At 41.5% G+C, this 27,998-nt stretch overlaps 1 protein-coding gene across 2 annotated transcripts in view; it reads right to left on the bottom strand.

Moving 5' to 3' along the window:
• The window catches only part of LOC102799146 (spermatid perinuclear RNA-binding protein-like), a 94,876-nt gene that overhangs the window by 9,906 nt on the left and 56,972 nt on the right, over positions 1–27,998 (bottom strand). For both annotated transcript variants that reach the window (XM_087849443.1, XM_006797691.2), the window contains exons 6-13: positions 25,363–25,487; positions 20,356–20,451; positions 20,044–20,155; positions 15,926–16,023; positions 12,767–12,860; positions 12,502–12,570; positions 5,250–5,458; positions 3,207–3,356 (exon numbers count right to left, since the gene is read on the bottom strand). In XM_087849443.1, coding sequence (XP_087705569.1) covers positions 3,207–3,356; positions 5,250–5,458; positions 12,502–12,570; positions 12,767–12,860; positions 15,926–16,023; positions 20,044–20,155; positions 20,356–20,451; positions 25,363–25,487 — 953 coding nt within the window. The remainder of the gene's footprint in view (positions 1–3,206; positions 3,357–5,249; positions 5,459–12,501; positions 12,571–12,766; positions 12,861–15,925; positions 16,024–20,043; positions 20,156–20,355; positions 20,452–25,362; positions 25,488–27,998) is intronic.

Raw genomic sequence — 27,998 nt, 5'->3', positions numbered from 1 at the left:
CCACAAATAAGTGTCCAGCCCGCAGTATTTATGTATTTATTTAGTTAGTTAGTTAGATGGTTAGACAGTTATAAGTGCACAAACTCTGTGCTGACAGGTAGGCCAAAACAGTCATTAGCGTTCAACCTGGTCTTAATGAACTATGCAGACGGTGCTCTCAGCCCCACCAGGCTACCTTTTTTTTTTTTTAACTATGCAATTCTGATTATTGAGAGCTGATACCTTTTTTAAAATTATATTTTTTCTATATTGGTTCTTGGGATTGTTCAATCAAAGCATCATCATCATCATATGACCCCTCAACCTGAATGTAGGGAATAAACCACACAAAATTTACAGGAAACCCCAGGGCCCGTCTGAACCCTGACCACGAATAAAAATAAACACTTTAATAATTTAATTTGTTAAAATTTATGGAATTCACATAGTAATAATTTTTGGTATGCAGCCTATATTATGAGGTTCTCTGTGTTTTTGCTCACATTTTCAAAGACATTGTCCCAGCCCACATAAAACGCAGCCCACTGATAGTCACACACCCATGCACATCTATCAAGTTAACACTGGTCTAACAGACTTTAATTTATATGATGTTAAAACAGAGCTTGAAAAAACGTTCTGAGGACACGACTGAAAATGATTTAAAATTTTTTTTTCCAAATAACAACTTTGAAACATCTTGATGTAACTTGGAGAGCACTTAAAAAAAGAAAAACTAGTTGAAAGTCTGGCTCAATACTTTAAAGAAGAGTTCAAAGAAATCTAAAGAATAAATCAAAATATCAAGTTGCAACCTAACAGAATAAAATGAAGCTCATGCTTCTTCATGGTCTGAAGAACTAACAACCCAACAAACCATTGGCTAAATGAAAAATCAGGTTGTACCAGTCTCAGAAATAACCTCCACATCTGGTTTGGGATCTATGAGGAAACTTGCGTGTAAGAATATTATTTTACTGTATTTCATTTTCTTTTAAATTGTATCTATTTTTTAATGTTATTAGATTGGACTGAAATGGATGAATGAAGAAATGCTTACTGGAAATAGTTTCGTGATTTGCAGTATAACATGTCTGAATGGTCAAACTGACTGTAAACTTTTATTTACAACTTTGAGTTTTTATATTTTAATGAGTGAGGAGGTTTACAATGAAATCTATCAAAAGAATGAAATTCAATTAACTTTTATTTATATGGCGCCAGACTCCCAGCAGCTGACGGCTGAGCTCTGACCGAGAGCAGCAATTTTAAATGGCTGTATCTGTCATTTTTAAAAAATGATTGTAAACCTATCGAGATTAATATTTCACACACAACACCTACAAGCAAGGTCGTCTGCTCTTTATAAAACATGGGCATAACCATTGTGAGGTCGCCAAACGTTTTTGAAGTCCCAAGTTGAGTGTCTTCTCCATCGCCATTGTCAGTGGTTTGACGCCGGACGTGACGAGCGAGGGGGCGGCTCTGACTGTCTCACTCTCATTGAGTGTGCAAGTATGTAAACCTACTGTACACACACACACACACACACACACACACACACACACACACACATATTTACAAGTAAAAAGGAGACACAACCTCAACAACCAATGGACTGCAGGGGACAAACGGAGCTACAGATATAAGAACTAATAAGATGATTAAGCAAAACTTGCTTTCACGCTGCTCATGTTATTGATCTGCTGACCTCAGGGTAATCCCTAACATTAGTTAACCCTTTAAGACCTATCATAGAACCAAGTCCGCCAGAGCTTATATTATATTTTTACATGCTGTGGAGCCATTTTTGGGAGCATTTCAAGTTGATATACATCAATACAACCATTACAGCCTAAATTGTAATAATATGTCTGCATTAAGTGCATAGTAATTACATAAATTGCAAAAAAGTGCAATAAACTACAAAAAAATTGAAAATCGTTTTTGTTTTTTTAACATATATTTCTAATTAGAGAAATTTAAGAGGCTTATCCCTCAAAACTGTAAATACAAAGAAGTTGCACAAAATAGTTTCCCACCACAGGAAATTTATTTTGAGTGTCTTCATAGTTTTATTTTTGAAATACACCAATTTTTATACACTGCAGGAAAAACGAAAATAAATATTATAATGCAAATTTGCAAAAAAGCAGCATATGCATCAAAATAAACTATTTCCAGCAGTGCAATATGAGTCCTAAGCATCCCAGAAACGACACAGAAAGTCATAAAGTCAAACATAACTTTTAAAAACACCAGTATAGGCTCATGAGGCTCTGATGATAAAAAACTACATTTCCGCAAAATGACGTCACTTCCGGTTTCGGGCAGGTCATGGCGGACATGCGATAGTTTGCGCTGATGGACGTAGGAAGTGTTACAAACAGCTGATCGGATCGGCAAAGCGTGTTTCTGGAATATTATGTTTTTGTTGCTGCAAGCGCTTTTTATGCAGTTTTTGCAAAGCTATATGTGGAAGGAAACTGTGACTGAGGACAAGCTGATGGCATAAGATGCAAGTACAACTCCTCCGGTTTCATATGCAAAAAAAATTATTGCGCTAGCTTACGTGGTTGCAGTTCTACCGGTATTTAAAAATAGTTACGCAAAACGGAGCGCGCCTGCTCCGACCGGCTTTATAGGGTTAAGTGTGGTTGTGAAACCAAAACTCTCCCCACACTCTGCTGGAGGTCTCTTCCTGTTAAAAGGGAGTTTTTCTTTCCCCCAGTCACCAATTGCCCCATATAGGTAATCCTCTTTCTAAAATTGTCGGAGGTTTACTTTATGATGAAAGCATCTTGAGGTGATTGCTGCTGTGAATTGGTGCCATATGAATAAAACAGAAATTAATTTTGGTGGTGATTTTAAGAGAGGCATTGAGGTATCCGGGAGTGAGTAGAAACATGACGGCCTTTTGGATTTTTAGAAAATTTGACCTTCACATAGAAATCAGTCTTCAGGCTCTCAGAGGCAACAGAGTCGGGGAAGGTTACATTTTTGTTCACATAATGACAGGAAGAAAAAAAAAACTAGTAATACATGAAAAGAAAGTTGCACAGAACATGTTTAAATCCAAGGTTTCCAGCCTTCGTAATCAGGACAACCCAAAAGCTGCAGAAGAATTTTTATTGTGTTGAATCTCTAATGAACCTCATGGAAGTGTTGTACTCAGGAAGAACCTTTCACAAAAGGCCACAGTCTGTCTCTGTGTGTGTGTTCCTCACCTCCTGTGTGTCTGTGGAGGAGGTGATGGAGGTGGAGCTGGAGCTGGTGGACATCCTGTCGTTCTTCCCTTCGCCATCTGACTTCTCGTCGGCACTCAGCGAGTCCACGTCTCCATCGCTGCCGAGCACGTAGCCCAAAGCCTGCAGCGCCTGAGGACGACAGCAGCGAAAACAAAAACAGCCAGAGGACGTTCGTTTAAATTTCATCACCGCACGACTTCCTGCTGCATTCAACACGACAGTCATCGGATTACAAAAGTAGCGGATAAACTTTTTGTGACATCCTGACAGCCACAAATGGGAGATGAGTCACGCTTTCACATCCATCATTTGTCACTGAGCTGTCCTTGAGCAAGGCACTCAAACCCCAGCTGCTGCAGTGAGGCTGCAAAGCGAACAACAAGAACAGAAAGACTGGCTGTGCTGAGAGTGTGAAAGTGCAACTGAATGAATAAATATGTGTGAAAAAGACTAAGTGTGAGCAGTCAAACTTCTAGTTCAATAAAAGATTTGTCGCAAAAAGAACATTGTGTGTTCTCGTATCGATTTAGAAGAAAACTTCAGCTGCTGTTTCTTTGTCCAACTTAATGTTCAGCTTTTAAACACCCGAGTACAAAATTATTGACAAACCAAACTAACAGGCAGACACAGGACTGGAAGCTAAAGTGGTGTTGTTAACCCTCTGAACCCCTCTTTACTTGCTTCACTTATAGATGTCATAATTTTAAAAGTAGAGAAAGCAACTTGATACTTGTGCTGATATTAAAGTGAACCTATTCTGCGTTTTCTTTATTTTTTATGTCTTTTGCTTTTAGTGGAGTTTCTGCAACTAATGACAAACCGGATTTCCTTTGTTCTCATGATTTCTCTTGTTCCTTTTAGTCTTAGAAGACTAAAACGGGGGCACTGTGGCGCAGGAGGTTGGAAAGCGCATCTGTAACCGGACGGTCACCGGTTCCATCCCCGGGCTCTCTGTCCTGGTCGTTGTGTCCTTGGGCAAGACACTTTACCCTACCGCCTACTGGTGTTGGCCAGAGGGGCCGATGGCACGATATGGGCAGCTGTGGCTACCACTGCAGCTGCCTACACCAGTGTGTGAATGTGAGAGTGAATGAATAATGGAATTGTAAAGTGCTTTGGAAAGCGCTATATAAATCCAATCCATTATAATTATTATCCATTCGCTTCCGCTTATCCTTTTCAGGGTCGCTGGAGCCTATCCCAGCTGTCATAGGGCGAGAGGGTCAGGATACACCCTGGACAGGTCGCCAGTCTGTCGCAGGGCCAACACACAGGGACAGACAACCATTCACACTCACATTCACACCTAGTGACAATTTGGATTATCCAATTAACCTATCCCCACAAGCTGCATGTCTTTGGACGGTGGGAGGAAGCCGGAGTACCCGGAGGGAACCCACGCAAACACGGGGAGAACATGCAAACTCCACACAGAAAGACCTGATGTTGGAATTGAACTCAGGACCTTCTTGCTGTGCGGCAACAGTGCTAACCACCGTGCCGCCCCATTCTTCTTCTTCTTCTTCTTCTTATTATAAAACAGTTTTCAGCAGTTTGAAAACTCTTATATGTCTATTAGAATTTGAAATTAGAGCCTAAAGGAACTGCAGGACAGTTCAAATCTTTGAGTGATGTTTCCTGTTTGTTTTGTTTTTTAATCTTTCTGTATCTGCTCGTCTGTGTCTAAGTATTTATGGAGCTAACGCTGTGGAATCCAAGTCCCCATAAATCAATCAGTCTATCTATCTATAACCCAGTTAACCCAGTATCTAAAGGAATAGGCTCTAGCCCATTGTGACCCTGAGCAGAATTAAATGGTAGTGATGTTCATCATTTTAGTTTGTCTCAATCTGGGGCTTTCAAACATTAAGCACAAGTCATACTCTGGATTTTGAGGTGTTTACATGTCCCAAAGAAGACATTTGCTAACCGATGACTATCAGACAACCCATCTAAGGTTCATTAAAATACAACCCCCAGACTTCTGTGACTTTTATGCAGCTCTTTGAACTGTGTTGGTACCTTGAGAGCTACTTGGAGCTTGGCGGTTCTCTTGGAGTTCCCTGTGGCCTGGTATGTGGTTCCCTGGATTTCCACGGACATGGTGAAGACTGGAGCGTGCACTGGGCCAGATTGGGACAGCAGGCGGTACTGAAGGCCCGGGTGGATCTGGTTCAGACGCATCAGAGCATTCATGGGATGGTTTGGATCGGTCATCCTCCAGTCCAGCACTTAAAGAGGAGAGATGCACATGTTAGTAATGAAACAGAGACCTCATGACTCCACAAGCAGGAGTGAGAGAAGCCATTTCATTGGCCCAGCTTCTTTCCTATTAGCAGCTAGCTGATGGGACTGGAATGACACCGTCCGGGTGTTACACCACGGACACTTCAGCCAGCGACACTTCACACCTACACAGTGACGAGAGATGAGCTGCCTCCCCGGAGTCCCGAGCAGTAATATCTCACTGATGAATTGGAAATGAAACCTCACTCCTGGTGACATCCATTACAAAACAAGTGCCGAGTGTCGCCAAATAATAAGCATTTTTCCCAGATTTAAGTCCAACTCTGTCAACTGTGCTATGAGGCTACAAAAGATTTGATTTTGTAAACAAATAAGATCTATAAAGGACAGAACTGAAGTCAAATGACATTTGTCAGCTGTCAAACTTTTAATATTAATATAGAAATGGGAACAACATCACAGTCTGAAATCAAGTTCAGCAAGATGCTTTAAAAAAACAAAAACTCTTCGGACCCACAGGAAAACTGATCAATTAAACTGGATCAGCTGGTTGTTTCCAAGGAACTGACGAATGCTCATTACATAAACGTGTGCTCAATATAAAGGAGACAGATCTCTGTACGTGGACATATCCAGTCAGTTCTATTTATTAATCTATGAATTTTATAAAAAATAAACTGTTCAAACAACCTGCAGGGTTTCATAGAGAGGTGATAACAGATGTCACCAAGTGGAAACATCCGGGGCAGAAAAATGAAATCAATTTCCAAAAGGTGCAGTTCCTGTAAGGGCCACCTGAGCCTGGCTTTAAAACAGAGTCAGTCCCCACAGACTTGTATGTTAAAATGTACAACTTTAAAACAGAGATGAACTTGCGGGTATTAAAACAAACAACTATTTTGGCCTCTGTGGATAGTGGCCACTCTTCCTTGAGTTATACTGGTAAGGCTGGTTCTTAACCTGGGTTCGATCGAACCCTAGGGGTTCGGTGAGTCGAATTTTAGGGGTTCAGCAGAGCCTCCGCCGTCACATGCATGGCTCATTTTGTGCACCAGTAAAAAACATATCTATGTCTTGAATTTGAAAAAAATCAAATTTTATTTTTCACTAAAGAGGGGTTCAGTAAATTCGCATATGAAACTGGTGGGGTTCGGTATCTCCCACAAGGTTAAGAACCACTGGGCTAGAAGTTATGGCTCCTCTGACTGACAGATGCTGTTCCTCTAATGACCACTTGGGGCTCGTCACAAAAGCGAGTAAATCCTCATAGAAACATTCTGTTACCTGTTTAGATTTTTTTAAATTATTCTTGTCATCTGAGTTTTAATTTGTAGTTTTATATTAAAAAAAAAACAAAAAACACAAAACATGCTTTAGAGCTTCAAGGCTACAGCTGTCACCACCTGTACCATTATTACAGGTATTAAAATCTAACGCAGGGTTAATGGACTGGGCAAAGTTGAAGAGGAAGAGCGCCGGCAGAAACGTTCATGTGTAATTTCAGATTCTTGAGAAACACTACAGAGTTATCGATGATGCTGAGGTGATCATTTATTTGCATATGGCCGCCCACAGATTTCAGCATTTGTGTAACAGGTGTCACAGCGGGGACACTTGAGGCTTGTGAAGTGTGCAGCCGCCTGGTTCTGCAGCCACTGTGTGTAATTACTGAGAGGTTCTGACAGGCACTTTAGACTTGAGTGTGGCTTCTATGAATATGGATGCAGACGAGGTGTAAGAAAACGAATGTGGAGGTGCTGGTGGACAGGTGCCGGAAGGAAGACAGGGGGAGGTGTTAAAGCACTGTAACTGTGTGTGTAAAACCCAACATGCGCGTGTCTGTGTGCGTGTGTGTGTGTGCGCGTGTGGTGGGAGGTGGTGAGATAATTGCGTGGCAACAGCCAGCAGTATTAATCCTCCTCTATCTCTGCCTCCGTCACCTCCTTTGAACTGGAAGCTGAGGGTTGCCGGAGACGATGGTCCCAGCGAGGGCCAATTTAATTACTGTGACACTGACAGACAAGACTCTGAGAGCGAGGGGGAGGAGGAGTGAAGAGGCCGAAGGCTGCAGCCATCAGTGCCAAGACCGTTTAGTTTACGGCTGCAGCTAATTATTATTTTCACTGTCAGCTAATGTGCTGATTTTTTTTTTTTTTTTTTAGCAATTATTGGATTAAACTGTCTATAAAATACCAGAAAAAGCAGCCAGACATCTTTAAATGTCTTGTTTAACGAGCAGTCCATGGCTAAAAATATCCATTTGAATATCTGTACAAAACAAGTGTCAAACTCATGGCCAAACACAGGCCTCTGTATGCTTTAATCCAGTTTGAACATCCCTTTTTGGCTAACACATTTTGGTCCACCTAAGCTCAGCTGTGGTCTGCACAGGAACACAACAAACCAAACAAAGGGATTCAGCTTCCCAGCACCCGAGCTTACAAACACAAACTGGCAAAAAAGAAAAAAGACTGGTGCAGAGGGCAGGCGGTTTAAAGAAAGATGGGAGACTGAGAAGCGTGTGTGAAGGGAGGCCTGCGTTTCCACCACGACACAGGCTCTGTATTCAAACAACATTTCAACTCCACGCACCAGCAGAGATGCAGAGCCACGGAGGAGGAGACGCGAGGCAGAAAGCTGCTGAGCTGAAGAGGCAACTAAAGCAAAACATGTTTTTTTCTCAAAGTGAGATTTCTTCACTGCAGAGGGGAGAGCTGAGCGAGAGATTTTCAGGGAAACTGTGAAGTTTATTTGCAAATTTTCATCATTATTTGTTACTTGTAGTTAATTTTATGCAACAGTAGACTGTGTACAGCACAGTACATGATCAAAGACTTTTTTCTTTTGTTGCTGAGACCAGGATATAAAGAACAGAACTAAAGTAGTGCATTAGGAGAGAAACCTATATGATCTGATGAGCTGATGTGATGCACTTGAATACACCATAGAAGCTAAAACCATTCAGTGTCTGAACACAGGTGATGTGATCTGTGCGTATCAGGTGACCTGTGCACGTGGATTTTATGGATTTTATGGTCTGAACCAAGAGTTAAAATCCTTTGAGACATCAGTGACCAAGTAAAAATTATTATTAAAAAATTGACATAAATCATCAATATTTCATTGTATTTGAGTGAACTAGAGCAGCGGTCCCCAACCCCCGGGAGTTGAGGGTTGAGGCTCAGGTGTGAAATGTATGGGTTTCAGGGTTTTTATCGGTTTTCAGCGTTATTTTGTTATCGTTTTTATCGTTAACTCGGTTTTCCTGGGTCTTTTCACGTGTGTTATGAATAAATCTTTTTTTCGGTACTGGTATGGTACTTATTTTGTTGTATTTATCCGCGACACCTTAAAGGCCGGTCCGTGAAAATATTGTCGGGCATAAACCGGTCCGTGGCGCAAAAAACGTTGGGGACCGCTGAACTAGAGGAAAAATGTCTCATTAGCAGAAAAATCAGTGAGAAGTTGTGTTTTGAGCGAAACTTTGTGTAATATGTCAACAGAGCAGCACAGCAGGGGGGCCACACAACACTGTAAATCATGACAGCACCATATGAACTTATGTCAGCCAAGAAATATGACAAGATGCCATACTTAAAAAATTAGCCTGATAAACACACTGTCACAAGAGAAGACGCCGCCTGTGTAAGTGCTGTCCAAACAGCTGCCACAAAACCCTCTGTGAGGAGGGAGCGTTCAGAAAGCTAATAAAAATCTGGGTGGTTTGACATTGTTCTGGTGTTCAGGACTGAAATCTGACATTAAGCCACTGTCACACAGACCTCTGTCAACCTGAGCTGATTGATTCCTAAAACTCTCTGAAGCTGAATGTCTTTTAAGCTTCACCAGCTTCTCTATCGGCTCTGTGGAAATCTGATAACTTCACACAATTTTCTGCTTCGAGGACACATCTCACCTAAAAGCCACTGCTGCCTGAAATCTTCCTTAACCCGCTTCATGCTGCTGACTGACGCCGCGCTGAGATGCAGTGAAGGGGACGAGCTGGTTCCTGAAATGGATTCCTAATAAGATCTCATGAAGATATCGGACGTCGCTGCCTGCTGGGTTTTACACATCCAGACTATAATGGATCGCATTCAGCGGGGTCAGGCCATTTTCTCTCCTCTGATACAGAGATTGAAGTGAATGTGCCGTGTTATTCTTTGGCCTGACAGGCCGATTTGATCCCTGTCACAACAAAGCGTCCTGGTTTCTGAGAGAAGATCAGCGTCGCTGCTCACTTCTTTCAGCTCCAGTGCTTCACTTTTCCACCTTTTACACAAAGACCTCTTTTACAGACAGCTATAGTGCACACATGTCCGACACACACACACACACACTGAACCATGAGCCTTGTCTCTTAGTCGTCAGTCAATATCCACTTATCTGCTGTGAAGAGTTTTTGTCCAGGGAAGTCAGCCTCTGTGCGACGTGGTAAATGTGACCTGCACAGGATCAATCTTTTGTGCACATTTTTAATATGTCGCCATTTTCCATTAAAGACAAGCCAGAGTTTTTAATATCATCATGGTGGAAAGGAATCCAAATAGCTCTTTAGAGGACACAACCTGCAACAGCCAGTCCCTACAAACACATTAGCGCTGTGTCACTAAACGTCGTGTCTTTTGTTACAGACAAATGCAGGGTTGAGTTGCTTTAAAGCACTTCATCAGCACTTTAATTGCCACTCAGATATGCACAAGTGCACATTGCTGGAAAATTACGTTTGTCAATGGGGTAATTCGACTGTTCATCGAGAGCAGGAGAAATTAACCACCGCCTTAATAACTTTTGCAGAGCTGGAAAATCCGCTGCCACTATATTACAGCAAACGCTGTTTAAACAAAATCTGAATGAATAAAAATCAGCTTAGTATTAAGAAGAATCATTATTAAAAAGGCAAATTTAAAAGAGAAAGATAAAAATGGGTTTATCCACAAGAAGTAAAAAAACAAAAACAAAAAAACTTTCACATTGGTTCATAAGTTAACTCATGAATGTTCAGGTGTGATCCAAAAAGTTCCAGGAATGGGCTCATAAAAAGAAAAAGAAAAACATCTATCTAACTTAAATCTGGCAGGTTCCAATGTGGCGGCTTATTTTTAGATCATTCATTTATGCCCTCTTGTACCTCTGTGACGAGTGCTGGATCACCTCCAGTGGGTCAAAGCAATGATCCTTCAATCAGATTTTCATTTTCTGGAAGTGGACAAAGTCACAGAGAAGCAAAGCTGGCAAGCAGACGCGTGGTGAGTACAAAGTGTGCTGTTATGGCCAAAAAACTCCAGTGTTTTCAAAGCACTTTGTGTTGGCACGAGATTGCACGCTGGCAGGTACTAGTTCAGAGGCACCAGTTCAGAGCATTTCCTCAGAGTTTTCTCCATCAGATGGTACGGGGACATTACAGCAAAACTCTGCGCTGGCAGTCTCCGAGTGGGAAATGAATTCTTGGTGCAAAGCAAAACAGCAAAATGCTTCCAGTCTCGCTCATCGCCTGACGAGCTGCCTTTGTTCTTCCGCTGAAGACCGCTCGGTTGTATCTGGAGACCCAGCTTTGACGACGCTCCTCATAAAATTTGAGTCAGTTTGAAACAAAGTTGATGTTTGCTCTTTGTGTTAGTTTTGAGTTTTGATCACAATGATCTAAAAACGGAATCTTCAAAAACTCCAGAAGAAGACCGTGAACAAAAGAGCTTAAAAATGTAAGTCAGCTGAGGCTTTGTGGTTTTATCACTGCATCCAATGATTATATGGTCTTAAATAAACGCCGAAGCTAGTCTCTAACTTTCATCTCAGCCAAATTATGATCATCATTATATTCAAACACAATTTGCAGTTAACTATTGTGCATTACTTTTGGAGGGCACTGCATATGGTATCTACAGTTGTATAAATAATTAATATTTGATGAGCCGTTTCCAAGAAGTGCCAGAACCTCACTGTGGCTCTTGGCCAGAATAATATGAAAGAAAGCAAAGACCAAAAAGCAATAGTTATAAGATGCAATAAAAATAACATTAGTAAAATATAAAACAATAATAAATTCATAATAAATCTAACCCAGCTACCCTGCTGCTCCAGAAACCAGAGGCATGCTGAACTTTCACATTACACACATACTTTCACTCACATGTACTCACAGTGCTGCAAGTGTCTGACTGTGGTTTTACTGCAATAATTACACGTATGCATATGTGTTTTTGTCTCTTTTTGTCTTCTATTTAAGCATTTTTCAGATAAATTATGACTTCAAGAAAGCCGACTAGTTTAGCAGCTCTGTTCATGTTGTATCATATCTACACAGTCTTCTTTATATTCCTTCTTTGTCTTTTCATAATGATGTAATGAATTACGCTTTCAGTTTTCTTATGCAGAAAGAAGTTTTAGGATCACAGCTCCAACTAGATCTTTATGCCATACTTTGCATGTTTAGAAGGGATGTATCGCCTGAAACTGCACCTGCCCCTGAAAAGCTACCAACTGTTCATCCACACAGAGATCAGGACGAGCGATATAATATTTAAACATGCAAACATCCCTGAAAAGATCCTTCATGCACTGAAGGATATCTTGTTTTAAGGCTGCAATGAAGAGTTTAGATGTGGAAAATACAACAAAAGCCTGATAAAGTTTATAAAAACCCACCAGCACACCAATGGACCAATTTGTCTAAATGACTATGGGAAGTAAATTGATGTAGGAAACTTTTTTATGTTTGGAAATATCACAAGAGCATAGAGAAACATATGGACTGGGTTAATAAATGAGCCCCTTCAGCCACTTTAAAGTTAAATTACAGCACACAACATAAGGTTTTTAATCAATATTCATTATATCGGAGTCTTGCTCTTTTCTCCTGTGTGACTTCGAGCTTCCAGCAATAAACTCTGTTTAATATAAAGCTACAGCCAGCCACGTGTATCAGCCTGAATCTAAGTGTCAGCTGCACCTCAGAAGTGAGAGGAAGAGGATTTCGATCATCTGAGCAGTGATTCTTCGATACGGGTGAGTTGACGGTCAAAGTCACCTTTCATCCTTTTGATGAAGTCTCTGTCGTCTGACCCGATGTCCTCCCGGAGCCTCTTCTGACAGCCGCCTGCAGAGCGGAAACGAAAGAGCACTTAAAACATCACACTGCCCACTCAGACGCACATGCCGTCTAAGCATGCTGTTTTTATTAGTGCTGCCAGGACTGTATCTGAACAGAGGGCTCAAAAATGAATTTAAAAAAGGTAAAAACAGGGAAACGAATAAACTTGCAAAACAGAGAGCACAAACAAGTCTGCACGCACCTTCTAACAGCCTTGGTGAGGGCTTGCTGGCTGGCAGAGGATCCATATTCAAGACCTTGTAAAGCTGTCCAAAGGCCAGGAGGCGTAACGCATGCTGAAACACACACAGCCGACAGAATAAGGGCACATCACTGCGGTGGTAACGCCACAGAAACCCTCCTGCACTCACAGGAGAGCAGGGCCATTTATTCTCAGATCAATGTGCTGTAATTATCGGGGAAACTTGAGCGAGCTGCTCGCCGTTTGTGTAAACCGACTAATTCTGTTGGGAGAAACTTCATGCATTATGGAGACGAGGCACAAACAAAGGAGGAAATGGGGAAAAATATATTCCCAGACTTGCACTTCATCAAGAAAGCAAAACAAAGATGAAGATGAGGATGTCTTTATATTTCTCACTGCTGAGCCTACACTTTCTGCCCGGGGCCAGATTTCGTTATTTCGTGTGGAGCAGCAGCGGTGGTGGTGGTAGTAGTTGTAGTAGTCTTGGTGTGGGTGTAGATGAGGAAGAGTGTTCCCACGCTCATTAGCTGGCTAATTAAGCTGCCAGTTTGTCAAAGCTTCCGCAGCACTGAGGGGTTGCTTATCTGAGGTCAGAGACTGTGCTTCTGTGGACACTCAGCTATTTATAGTGCTGACATGAGCTCGGTGCTCCACCGGCGGAGGCCCAGGACTCGTTTTAAATAACCCTCCATCAATCGGTGTAGCGGGAAGAAGTGTTACATGTCCGATTTACTGGAAAAAATGCTGACTTTCATACAGTGGGTGGAGGGGAGCATCGAAACACACCATAGTGGGATGTTTCAAGGTCTCACAAGCTGCATGGCTGAGTCTGACTTTTTCTTTCTTGGCACATGAACTGATTTTTCTCAGTGTCTGTGGTTGGTTTTATAGTTGGAAAGCAGGAAGGGAATTTCTCAGAGGGAAAGATGTAAAGCTAACATCCATAAAGAAGAGTGTCTTAGATGGAAAATGGATCTCTAAATTCAGAACATCTGTGGTTTTGCAGCACTGATTCACCTCCAGGGAGGAAAGAGTTTGGACGTCATTGATCTCTGAAAATACGGAAATATTCTCAACTTAACTTTAATCTTTCTTTTAGTGATTTAGTGTTTAAGAAAAATTAAAATAAAAAAAATTTACTTCTCTCTCATCCCAGACTCGATGAAACTGGAGATTTTCAGCAGCACCAGTAAAAACCTGGACAGCTGTGGCCCACAGGTGAGACATGGAGTTCATCCCCCAGGAGCAAACAGCATATTATGAATGGGAACTTCTTTACAGCTACGGTCAAAGAGCGAGAGTAATTTGGCTGAGCTAAAGGGGGTAATATAATATTATGGTGTAAGCACAGTTAGGTTCATAAGCTTTTGGGCAATGACACAATTTTTGTAAATTAACGGACCTCACTGTGTATCATTGTGCAAAAGGGACATAATGGCTCACTAAATCCACAGTTTGTGTCTTTTTTTCCTTCAAAATAAAACATTCTGTTCCTTCAGAAGGCTCGACTGAAGGAATATTATACTAATAGGTAAAATATGCTCAAAGTCTGTTCTTGCAGAATGTTGTAAGCTTCATCATGCCTTCATCTTATTACACATGAGACATTTTGTCATATTTACTGAGTAATCTCAGATCAATTTCAGATAACCGGTTAACAAGAATGTGGTTACTGTGTAGTAGTAACGCCTTTGTCACACAGAGCAAACAGTATTATACAAACACACTGAAACCCACCCGAGGGGGAAAAGTCCTGCACTATGGGGCAGATGGCTAAAATACTAAAAAAATCGGTACCTTTATGTGAATAAAAACAGATATCAGTATGATATCTACTGAGTAATTACTACCATTACTCAACATCCGCTCCTACCTCAGTGATTCCTTCACTGCTATTACTAATTGGTTTCTTTAAACTTGCTCCCTCTCAATCCTGGCAGAACTGAGGCGCTGGTGTTCAGCCTGACAGTTTCTCTGAAAAGGTCAGTCATTACATCGGCCCGCCTGCGAGCAATATCAGATCTTCTGCTAAGACGCCTGGTGTTATTTTTGACCAGCATTTCAACTTTGAATCTCACATCTCAAAGCACTTCCAGTTTCTTTCATCTAAAAAACATCACAAAAATCAAACCTCTACTGTCATCCAGTAATTCTGAACTTTTATTACACACTTTGATTTTCTCCCGTCTCGATTACTGTGACTCACTTTTCACATGGATCTCTCTCTCTCTAGTCCTCCCGAGCTCGTCTTTCAGCTGTTCCAGAAACACTAGTCAGCGCTCTCACGTCAGCCCATTCTTGCTTCTCTTCACCGGCTTCAAGTGAAATTCTGCATTTATTTTATTAACAACATAAAGACTTTGTCTTATAAAGCCATGCAGGACCAGGCTCCACACTCATCTCATTATTATGTAACTGCTCCCCCTCCCTGAGCCTATTTCTCCTGGAGGTTTCTTTCTGTTAAAAGGGAGTTTTTCCTTCCCACTGTTGCCGAGTGCTTGCTCACAGGGGAGTCATCTGATTGTTGGAGTTTTCCCTGTATTACTGTAGGATCTTTACCTTATGATATAAAACATCTTGAGGTGACTGTTGCTGTGCTTTGATGCGATATAAATAAAACAGAACTGAATTAAAAGGTTAATTATGCCTATACTATATATGCCTATGGTTACCAGAGCCTGAAATCTCCTTTAGCAACGAGTCTTCAACTACAAAGTGATACACAATGAGCAAACCAAAGCCAAACCAAAGATCAATTAAGCTGTGAATTAGTCGACTCTTCCCCTACAGCAAGAAGGCTCAGATCCAGTTTGCATGTTCTTCTTGTACCTGTGTGGGTTTTCTCCGGATACTCCACCTACCCTTCACAGTCCAAAGACGTGTGGTTAGGTTGGTGATTCTAAATTGCCCATAGGTGTGAATGTGAGTGTGAATGGTGATGTATCTGTGTGTTAACCCTGTGACAGACAGCCAACCTGTCCAATGTGTACCCTGCCTCTCACTTATCAGCAGCTGAAATGGATGGGGGAAAAAATAATGTCAAAAAAAGTGACATACATTCTGAATTTTGTGGGTTGAAGAGCTTAGCATGCACACTGCAGGAAGAGGAAACCGTGATGTCATCATAGTAGGCGGATGGGTAACATGTTCACTGACCTGAGCGCTGTGTGTGATGGCGTCGGCCTGCTGGGCGGTGAGGTCAGACAGGACGTCCGTGGGCTCCCTCTCACAGGGGTCATGAACTCCTGGACCCCCTTTGAAGAAAAAAACAAAACAAAAACAGTCAGACATTTTGAACTTTATTTCACTCAACAGGTAAACACAAATTATTCTCCTGCTGCCTTAATGCTTTTTATGCCTCACGTAAAGCACTCGGTAAGACCTCAGTGCATGAAAGGTGCTTTACAAACAAGCTCACCTTACTTTAATGTGCACAGACTGAATAATAACTCATCAGTGACCGAGTGCATTCATGAAACAAACTCCACTCAATGCTGAAGGAACTTCGGAGCCAAAATTTAAAAGTCCAGTGACATCATCACAAGGACGAACTCGCTCGAGCTGAAGTTTTCCCAGATGAAGCATTCAAACACAGCAGCGAACAGCGGTGGAAAAAATAAACGTGAGAACATATTTCTGTTGTTGGAGGTAAATAGGAAACATTTCTTCATGTGGACTGCACGGAAATGAAAACAGAGTCTCCGGGGATAAATGTTCCCATGATTCAGGAAAATACTCCATCACCAATTTTAACTGAATGAAATCATGCTGCTGTGAACCCGCTGGGACTCTGTGCCCCAGTTTGGAAACCGTGAACGCATCACAGTGCACTCCACAGCCTGCCATGAATGTTAGGACCATATATGTAAAGATATTACATTGCAGAAAAACCACCTATTGAGGTCTTGCAGATACGTCACAGCTTACCACACGACATTAATTTGTCGGCCATTTTGGAAACGATGAGAAACTATGGCAACCACGAGTAAACAAACAAGTGTTTCTCTCAGAGGAAGTAAAACACTTTCATGGTAAGCGTTTTGCTCGTTATGTGGAGAAATTGGGCAAAGGAGGAGCTGAGGATGGATGTTTATTTACTCCCTCTGAGGGTGTTTACTCATGTTGTGAAGTGCAACCCTGGCCCTCTTCCCAACTTCACGCCTCACGATTTTCATCATTTTGTTATCAACAACCCCTCAAATTATACTGGATGAGATCTGAAGCCCTATAAAAGTTTGGAGGCTTATCAGTATTTTGTGTCAAGATGAGTAAGAAGCCTCAGTCACGGGACTCTGCCTGGAACTGTAGTCACAGGATCAAGTGGTCACTGCTCAGGTATTCAACTGATGTTTATGAAATTTCTGATATTGACATGGCTCTGCGTATTATCCCTAACATTCTCAACAAGTCCGTGTAGATCATTTGTGATTGATGAGAGTGATACTGAGGCGAATTGTTGAGAATATCCATCATTTTCCATCAGTTAGCTTCTGTTCACTGCTATTCCCCGCTGCTACTGAACCCTTTTTTGGAGTGGATCTAACGTGGACGTGAACTTAGCATGTGCTGTGAGAATGTAATCAAACTGTTTATCACAGGAAAAGTAAGAGTTTTAGGGCGTTAGCATAACGTTAAAATTAGCTTGCATAAACATAGCATTATGTTTTTTAGCCGGCTCTTGTCAGCTGTCCAGAGACAGGAGGGTCACAGCATGATCTGCTGACGATGACCAACTTCAGAACCGGACTTCAGTTTAGGACTGAGGCTGGTAGATGGATGGCAGAAACAACTTATAACTGATACTATGACTATCAGACTTTTTTAGCCCCCACATTCTTTTATCCAAATCAGCAGGAAAGTGATAAAAAAAAGATTTTCTTTCTTTTCTTGATGAATGCAGCAGTGCAGCAGAATATAGGCCAAAAAACATGGCAGCAATAATTTCTATGTAAACAAGGTACGCGTTATTGCAGGGGTGGGCAACTCCAGGCCTCGAGGGCCGGTGTTCCTGCAGGTTTTAGATGTGTCCTTAAACAAACACAGCTGATTTAAATGGCTAAATTAGCTCCTGCAGTTCTCCAGAGGCCTGGTAACGAACTAATCATGTGATTCAGGTGTGTTGACCCAAGGTGAGATCTAAAACCTGCAGGACACCGGCCCTCGGGGCCTGGAATTGCCCACCCCTGCGTTATTGGATACCGCTAACAGTTATCACATCCAGTGTGGCAAACACCTCTTGAAGTGATTTTCCATGATGTCACATGCAAAACTCAAAGTCCTAAAACCGTCTGAGGAGTTTTGATGCTGTGTTCATCTTTATAGTTTTTTGTCCTCATCCTTTCCTGATGTCTTCTGCTTTTCTTTCTTCATGTCTCTGTTTCCTGTCTTGTTTGGCTGTTTTGTGTTGCTGGTTTTCCTGCCCATCTCTGCGGTAGTTGGCCATTGTATCTACCTGTTATGCTTATCCACTTCCACTGTGTCCTCTTTGGGTTTCTTCTTGACTTTTTTTGGGGGCCTTTTACCCAAGTATTGCTTTATTGCATCTTGCTGCTAACCCTTTCCATCACTGGGCCTCACTCACAAACAAATGCACAATGTGAATACAAATCTGTGTCTCTTCAGTTAAACAGAGAGAAAACAAAGACAATTATTTCTTCTTTTAGTGGCAAGGAAGACACATTAATGGTGACTGGATTGAGGTTGTAAATGAAAATAAATGCTTGGGGACAGCAATCGATGAAAAACTGTGTCATTCAAACAAGTGTCATTTACAAAGACGCACTGCAGCGATTGAATTCCATGCGGAAGCTGCGACTCTTAGGAAGCAACCACACACACTTGATCTTTTATATTGTTGTTTTGGAGAGAGTATTCAAACTTTCCACTTTATTGCCTCGTATCTTTCTTTCCCTGACGTTAACGAGAACAAATTCAATAAGACTGTAAATATGTCTGGTGAGATTGCAAGTCGACATGTATTGTGACACATCTTTGAGTTGAGTGATCCTCAGTGATGTGCCACGCACTCTCGAGGAAAACGAGTTCCAAGTGTCTTCTGTACCTTACAGTATTGTAAAAATCCAGGGCGCGGGAGCTGTTTCACTTGGACTATGTGATGCATTAATTCTTGGTGAACATCAAATGTTACCTGAAATGGCTTAAACATTTATGACCTTACTGGATACCACTCACTCTCAGGTAAAATCTCACTTGTGTTTTTTTCTTTTAAACGATTACAGTGAGTTTCTCTTGTTCTGCCAGATCAGGTGCTTCTTTTGTGCTACACCTGCTTCCTTTGTTTTTGTCTAAAATTGGACATTTTTCTGTCCAGCTGACTTTTTTTTTTCCTGTCAAAAATGTTCTGTATCCGATTAATTCAATTTTTTGCATTCTTTGCATCACCTCAGTTATTTTAGCCCAAGCCCCTCTCTCGCTCTCTCTTTCTCACTGTCTCCTTGAATGCCATTTTTTTCTGTTTCTTCAGCTGGAATTTCTCCTGCTCTCCTTCTCTTATTTCTTGCACAGGGCAAAAACATTTTTATGCACTTATTAGTAAATTACTCCCATCGCTTGCCTTTTGCCCTCTCTCTGCTCCCTCCTCTTTCCTCCCACCACGGGGCACAGCGGGTGACTCTAACCTCTAACCCTAACCCTGGTTCTGTCAGAGGGTTCTTCCTGTTAAAAGGGAGTTTTTCCTTCCCACTGTCGCCACGTGCTTAGGGCATCACGTCATCTTTGGGCTTTTTTTCTAATATTGTAGGGTCTTAGCATTACAATATAAAGCACATCAAGGTGACAGTTGACAACTATACAAATGAAATCCAATGCAGCTGAATTGTTTGAAGATTTTATTTTTGTATGCAATGTAATGTTATGTTACTCTGAATGAAAATCAGTTTCTGTAGATTTATTTGCTTTTTTTTTTTTTCCCGGACTGATTTCTGTTCTGATAGTTTACAGTTTACACCTGTTATCAGGTGTGTAAGCACTGCAGAGTAACAGTGCATGCTCAGGTTTAAATGAATGAACTAAATATAAGCAAAACTGGGATTATTTTTTATCCTAAGTCTATATATTACAGATATTTGCCACAGTTCTTAAACTCATAGTGCATACCTCTCAGTGAATTCTGTATTTGTTGAGTTGCCTCTAAATTTCTCTCAGGTATTCATCAGATTTTATATGACTTCATGAATACTAAGATATTCCTGGATGAGCTGTGGCTTCTGAATTGCAGCAGAGAGAAAAGAGTGAAAGTGTAAATGACTGCTGACCTGGGAGAAGAATCCCTGAGGCGATGCACTCGATGACGCGGCGCAGGGCTTCACCTGGACCCAGCGGCCGGTTACAGGTGGCTATGGCCTTTTCACAGATCAGCTCCAAAGGCTGCAGAGGACGAACAAACACAAAACACTCAGCGAAGGATGAACTAAATCAGTCACAGTCCTGATTCTGTTACTGGGGCAGTTTATTACGCGTCACACATACCAAGCACTTTTAAAGGACAAACTTAAAATAAAGCTTGCAGTTTGCATCTTCCATGTATCTACGCCAAACATTATTCTGATTCTGAGGCCGTCACCTACCCAGCCCTTGAGAGGCTGCCACACAGGCAGCCGGTTGCACATGTCTCTGAGGATCCTCAAAACGATGACGCAGGACTTGAGGTCTGTGACTCTGGCCTAGGGAGGGAAAAACGGGCAAAAGTCACCAACAGCACGAGAAGCATTTTAAAGAGGCAAGTGCTTGCAGGCTCAGCAGCGCCAGCTCTAAAAAGTAAAACTTTTAGACTCTGAAAGATGAAAATTGTGCAGCATTATGAGAGGCATGTTCATGAGTTCTGAAATTTCAATATGCTGCTAATACCTCTCTAAGAGACTGAGTGCGAGATTTAACGTGACAATGTGAAGATATCGGACGTATTACATTCAGGGGAGCTCAGCTGTGGAATGAATACTGCAGCAGCTGCCTCTGTCACAACCTCCAAATTCAGGTACCTCGGCTGAATCTGAATTTTTCTATCCTGTCGCCTCACTCCTGCTGACTTTAAGTTAACTGTGGTTTATTGTGTTTTTCCTTAATTAATGACTGCAATTTCACATGCTGACTTTGTCTTGAGGGAGAGTTTGGGTTGAGAGCACAGCTCTTTATGACTCTGCACACTCCCAAAAATCAAACACCTCATCTGATTAAAATTTGGGCAGCTCCCACCTCAAGACTGCATTCCTCTCATGCACTGCTGGACCACTCCCAGCATGGTTGCCATGTTTAGATTTCTCCCTGGTAGTCCAGTTCTGACTTCTTGCACTTGGAACAGAAGCAAGACAAACTTAATCTGGTCACAAATTGTATATATGTTATATAAATATGTACTTTTTACATCTTTTTCCTTAATCGTTCAATTGTATGACAAAAACGGATGCATTAGCTGCTTCTTTAGTGAGCCACAAACACCCTACAAGCTCTGCAATCTCTCTATTCTGTCTATTTATGTAACACTGTATGTACCACAGCTAACTGCTGGGCTCTGTGGTACAGACACAAAGCAAAGTGGAACAAGAGAAAAGAGAAAAGGCACAAAAGAAGAAAAAGAAAAAGAAAAAACTCCACCAAAATCTTAAAAAACAAACAAACAAAAAAAAATCCTGACCAGACCAATGAATGGGACATTTCTCCAAAGAAATAAATGAGCAGCCAACACTGAGATAACACAAGTGAAGCCGAAATGTAGTTTTCAAAATGTGATTAACTAGAATGCCTGCATAAATATTCATATTGAGAATAATTTCATTTTGGTGGATAGCTGGTTTGTTACAAGTCTGTGTGTGGTTCATTTTCCTCATAATCATCATTCTTAGATGATTAAATTGATAAAATTTGAATTACAGAGAAACTAGAGATGAAAAAATAAAAAAATGACACGTCGATTTCTTTTTACTTTTCCCTCTACTGAGGCAGACATCTCAGCATCGTTTGCCACCCAGAGCTGCTAAATCAGTCTGGATTTAATGAAGTCTGGTAGAGAGGTGGGAATGTGGACAAAGGAAGATGCTGATGTATTATGGAGTGGATGGAACAGTGCATTTAGACCAAAGCGTTGCCCCGGGCTGCTGTTTTTGGACCCCTTAGGAACCCAGAAATTACTCTCCTCCTACACACAGAGTGGAGCAGTCACTAGGGGGAACACCGGTAACGAGAGAGGGACCAAACTGTAGCCAAAGTATGATGAGAACCGCTCTGTCGAACGACCTGAAACTTTGTGCTCTGTGCACGCTGCACAAACACAGATCAGATAAAAAGACAAGCACACAGAGAGTGTTATTTGTCACTTTTCCAATACGATAATTCTCCACACAGTCCCTCAGAGTAGAAAAAAAATGTCTAAACTCAGGACAGATGATTCACTCAACACCTATACATTTAATAAAATAGCAAATCTGTTGCTAAATCCCTTCAAGTTTAAAAGAAACCACTTATAATATAAAGAGAAAAGTAACTGAACCACCCAAAGAAGACGGTGGTTGAGGCTATTACATCTAGACTTTAATAGAAAGCAAATTAAGCCTGAGATTACTGACACTTTCATTTGCACAGGATGGCTTTTCATAATAATCAAGACTGTAATTTCATTCAGGTGATCTCACTGAAACTACGCAGACAGGGCGAATGAGACAGACGTCGCTATTTGTATCTACAGTTATTACAAATCAGAGATCCTCAGGTCATGTCAGCCCCGTCTGAATATGATGAAACAGAATCCGACTTGTGCTGCACCTTCAGACCACAGTGCAGCCCTTCACTCTGATAGTACTTGGCAATTAGATCTCCTTCCCCGAGGGAAACTACTGGCCGGTTCACCTGACCTTGACCCTCCTCTCTCTCTCCTGCCACTCAAGTGGAGGAAAAGCTCAGTTCATTCAGGACAGCAGAGCTGAAGCTCATCTGAAACTTGATTTGGTGAAGAACCTCTTCATGACCCCGTCTCTGTCGGAGCTATATCTCAGGCTCCTCAGCTACTCACGCTGATAAAAACTTCACTACTTCCGTTTCTTCTATTCCCATGCTGCCTGTTCTTTTTCTAACACACTCTACAAGCTCATCCTGGAAACATCTATATTCAGCTCTGTTACTCCACAGTTGGACTCACTGGTTAAGTTTCTCACAAAAGGAAGTGCAAAGGAATATGCATCGTTATCCAGTGCAGTTTTCTGACATCTGGAGATGAGCTTATTGACCCATCTGCCATTAAATACGGCAAAGAGCACACATAAGATTTACTAGCATAATGCACAAAGTGCAAAACTGTGTTGAAGGAACTGTTCTGTAGGTTATTTACTAACAATTTGCAATCAGTTAATTCAAATAAGGACAGAAGCAATACAACAAAAATAGAGAAAACTGGAAGGTCAAAAACAAGCAGAACCATTGAGGGAGAAAGAAATCTTAAATATTATATCCATTTCTCTCCAGAATCTTTCAACACCTCGCTCTAATTTTCTGTCTGTATGGGAGGTTTGACAATTCCAAGTCGAAGGAAAGAATCTAGCTCCACCTGTGGGCATCAGTTACGCTCAGTGACACCTGAAAGACACATTGTAAGATTCATACAATATTGCTGCCTTTTTAATCGAGCCCAAGTTGCTTGTTAGTGTTTTGCATTGAGCCAATGTTCTCACTCTGACTCCACATTAAGTTCCATTGTGTTGTATTAAAATAACAATTTATTAAAGACCAGGAACATCCGAGGCTATGCTCCAAATATTCAGGGTTAAGAGCTAGTGGAAAAAACCAAAGCCCCCACAGTTTGAAGCAATCCACCCACATCAATTACATGCTCTTTGGATAACTACCTGGCATACCTCACAGCAACTACTGCAGCTAAATAAAGCGCACAATAACATTTTTTCCAACTTTAAGTAATGGTGCATTTTGGAGTAAACTGACTGCTACAAACATGACTAAATCACGCATTTAAATACTCTCCTCCCCACATTTTTGCAAATTTTGCATTTAGGCGAATGCAAAAATAACTGCCAATGATTTCAGTCGTTAAATGTTGATGTGTGTCTTTAATAGATCAGGAAAGCAGCTTTGGAAAAGGAGTAAAGAACAGAAGACATGATGAATGATGCCTTTATCTGCTGTTTAAATTATTAAAAAAGGAGCTTCATTTCAACCTCTCATTAATGTTTTCATTGTGGCTTGATGAGTTTCAGGGAAATGAGATGCACAAGCTTCACTGAGTCATCCCAGAGCTCACATACTTTACACCCCTCTCCGGGAGCAGGTTCTACAAACTGTTCAACAGTTTCTTCCCCCAGTCTTCTGCCCCCCAACCACCCAGTCGGCCACCTTGGAATGACTATAAATTTAGACCTATTGTGCACATCAGTTCATTTGCATACTGTCTTAAAATTGCATTATCACTATGTAAGAGAAATGAAACAAATATACTTTACTGCTGCTGTGAACAATTTACAATTCCCAGCTCATATTCAGTCTTCTTCTTATGTCCTTTATACACGTGCCTGCATCGTGGTCCAGGAGTAAGTAACAAAGTGAACAGCTTTTCTGAAAGTGTTATTTTCATGTTCATGTTTTCAGGACCACATTGAAGACAGTTGAAGAAAAACACAGAGTGTATTTGGTAGCAGTGGCTCCTAAAACAGACATGCCAACAGACAGGTTCACACGATGAGGCGCTCCTGAAATTGGTATCGGTTATGACATCTGTCCCTTTATACTCAGCGATGAAGTGCTTCCCCCTTCCGATATGTTTTGTGTTTGTATTCAAAATAATGCATGTTCATCCCAAAATGTCTTATAACGCCGTTCTGTCAGAGCACTTGTTTGTCCCACATAAAACTTCATGGCAGAAAAATAACAGCTGTGTTTCGGCTGAGTAATAACATCCACAGCGGGCGGTTGGATGGGTAATTGCAGGTGTATCAGACAGCCTGGTTCTTGTCCCATTTGGTCTGCTGTTTTTCTACTTTCTGACTTATTACTTGGTCATGGTTAGGAATAGAACACACTATGGGTTGAAATCTGCCTCCTGCACAGCAGTCACCTTGCTAGTCTACAAATGACTAGTTATCTTGAAGCGCTAGGGCACAGATGTGGACAAAAAAAACACCTTAAATGATCCATGCTTTTTGAACTGCATAAACTAACAGGACTGTGAACAGACTCCCCCTGAAATTAGCCCTAAAGGAAGTCAGGGGAAGTTCCTGTGTTAGGTGGAAAACTCCCTCATCTTATACAAGTAGAGAGAACCAAAAACTCTGAATGTAAGGAGCAGGTTGTGTTGTTGTTGCTGCAGCAGTGTTGGTATGAGTGCATCAGTTGAGCAGTAAAAAGCTTCATAATGTCAATGCCGTAGCACCTGTGTGCTAATGATAGACTTCATTACTTTGTGTCATTTATTACGGTGATACAAAGAAAATATAGGTGCCATTACGTTTCCTTCAAAACCAAGTTGCTGTCACACATTAAAGCCAAGCAAATGTAATTTTAGGCACGCGGCTGAATGCTCAGGTTGCCAGAATATAAAGACAGTGTAGAGAAATCTGTCACAGCCCAGCTGTGCTCACCTGGAACCATTTGGCATGTCGGAGTGAAGCCAGTGCCGTCTGGCACTTCTGCCTGTCCAGGACGTCCTCCTCTTCCTCCTCCTCCTCCTCCTGTCTCCGTTTGTCAGCGTCCTGCTCGCCCTCCTCTGGAGAGAGGGACAGGATGAGACAAGACAGACTGAGCGTGAGCACGCTGACCTCTCACACTCACACACAGACACACGGGCAGCAGGGTCGGACAGCTAATTATTAGGCAAACCCACTGATCTGACCGAATGAGCTAAGAGGAGGGGAAATTTGAGAAATTGTGTGATTTTTCTGGGAGAGGGAGGATTCTCATGCACAAGGCAGGATCTTTCATGACACTGACAGGAGGAACCGGAGTAGACGTGAGCGCATGCGTCTTGCTGCCCGGCCGAAGTCTCACTCTAGATGCAGATCAGTGGCTGAAGGCAATGGAACACGCCAGATTAGTGTGTTATCGATTACAGCGCAGGACGAAAATGAGAGCATGGCAATGACTCGGGACCAAAAGCCAGATTAGAGATTAAAAATAACACTTTAGAACAAGGACACATTGGATGGATCGAGAAAAACTGGCTCAAGGGGGTCTGAGTTTGGGTGACAGGCAGAGTTGATACAAAGAGACATTAGCTATTCCACTTGAAGAGGGGAACAAAAGTCATCCTGCTCAAAAGGCTATGCAGTTTTCTGGGGCGCCATGCTAGTATTTTCACTCTTGCGGGGTCGGTCAGATGTTTATGTTTGACTGAAACAGTCTCTCCACACCGGGTTCCTGTGGGGAGCACTCCTGCCATGACTGGAGGCCAAGCCATGGGAGAACGACAGCAGAAGAAGAGTGACAGCAGATGACAACATAAACATCTGAGAGTGAGAACGCCACCCTGGAAAGAAAGTGAAGGCTGTTTGTTCTCAGGAGCAGCTAAGGGGTGCCCACTGTGGGACAGTCAAGCAGACGAACAAAAGGGGGAACAGACCGCAGACCACACTGCAGAGCTCGGCGAAGGCCCGCAGGTTATCTCGTATCAAATAAATCTAAGATAATGAGTTATCTGCAAGCTGAGACATTGTTGCAAATATCAGATATTGATTGATGTACCATCTCACTCGAATCAGTGTCATTATGGTTCAAAGCACTCTTCCGATGAGCAACAGCCAGCAGAGATTAAATTGGGACTAAAGCTGACAGGAGTGCTGACGCAGAGCATTAAAAGGCTCTTGCTCATAGAGAGGAAACAGCAGTGTAGCCTCTAAATCCACAAGTATTCAAATTCCAATTTATCCGTGTGGCACCGCGGCAGTAAAGCGAGCCGAGGAGCGATGCATGTGGTCTGGCAGTCTGTTGCTGTAGAGACCGTAGTGAAAGCTGAACAGGATGGAAGAGGTGGAAGACAAACGAAGGAGCTGATGAGAGAGACGGGGGATTTCTCCCATGTCACTCCTCCTCCAAGACCAAGACTGAGTGAGGACCTTCATGTTCTGCCCCCGGGACTTCTGGCTACTATTTACCACTTTGGCAGCAAGTGTGCAGCTAATGGCGTGATTTGTTTTAATCGTGCATGTGTGGGCGCACTCTTTCCGTTCTGCTTGCTTGATGCATCTGGAGACCTCGGAAACAAATGAAAATGAAGTGAAGTGAACACCGACAAAAAGCCATTAAGAGGCTCTTAGTTTGTGGCTATAAACTAAAGACGGAATACAAAGTAGACAATTGGATACCAGGGTCACGCAAACGATGTTCCATATAGATAAACAGACAACAAAGCAGAGCATGATGGATACAAACACTTTACACACTACACGACAGGCTGAGTGGAATCTATGGAGTCTCAAGTGTGCCATGCTAATCACGGGTGCTTATTTTTTTTCAATAATTAATTATTTAACTTAATATAAAATCTTAAAAGTATTACAAACACGTCAGACCTTTACTACATTTACTGCATTCCTCTGCTCTTAAATATGCCAGGCTAATGATCGTTTTTCTTTGTAAGTTGGAATCAATTATTCAGTTTTATGTAAAGTCTAAAACTAAATCATTAGGGACCTACCTAACCTTTACTGCATGACATCTTCTTCATTATAGTGAAATCTATGGAATCTTTGGAGCCAATTAAATCCTTAGATTTTGAAATACACCTCATTATCATTACTATTGAGTTTTTATGTTTTGTTGTTTTAAAAGGTGCTTTTAACTTGTTCTGCTTGGTATGAACACTGTGAAAAAACAAAAAAAAAAACCCAATCAGATTTATTAAGACGGCTTGTTTGTTTTGCTGTTTTGAAGTTATAAAGTTCAAAAATAAAAATTGTAGAAACAGATGTCATGTGCTACTTTTACTATAAGTACTATTTATTAGACTGACTTAAAACATTTTATTCAATAAGGACAATATGCAGGCAGCTATGAATTGCCTGATGCAACACTAAATACAAAAATAACTACTGATGTCATCCCATCAATTATTTTAATTATTAAATTGTTTAGATTACAAAGTATCTGAATTTTTTTAAATTACATTTTCAGAGCCAGAGAAAAATTTTCTTTATATTTTTTGTCTAACAACACAAAACCAAAAACGTTTGGACAACTAGCAGTTATCTGATCCAAGAAGCTGAAAAAAGTGAGTGTTTGT

Source organism: Neolamprologus brichardi, chromosome 12 (genome assembly GCF_056152115.1).
Source record: "Neolamprologus brichardi isolate AB-2024 chromosome 12, ASM5615211v1, whole genome shotgun sequence".
Classification (NCBI taxonomy): Eukaryota; Metazoa; Chordata; class Actinopteri; order Cichliformes; family Cichlidae; genus Neolamprologus; species Neolamprologus brichardi.
Note: the sequence above shows the minus strand (reverse complement) of the source record. Positions and strands in the feature narration are given on the sequence as shown.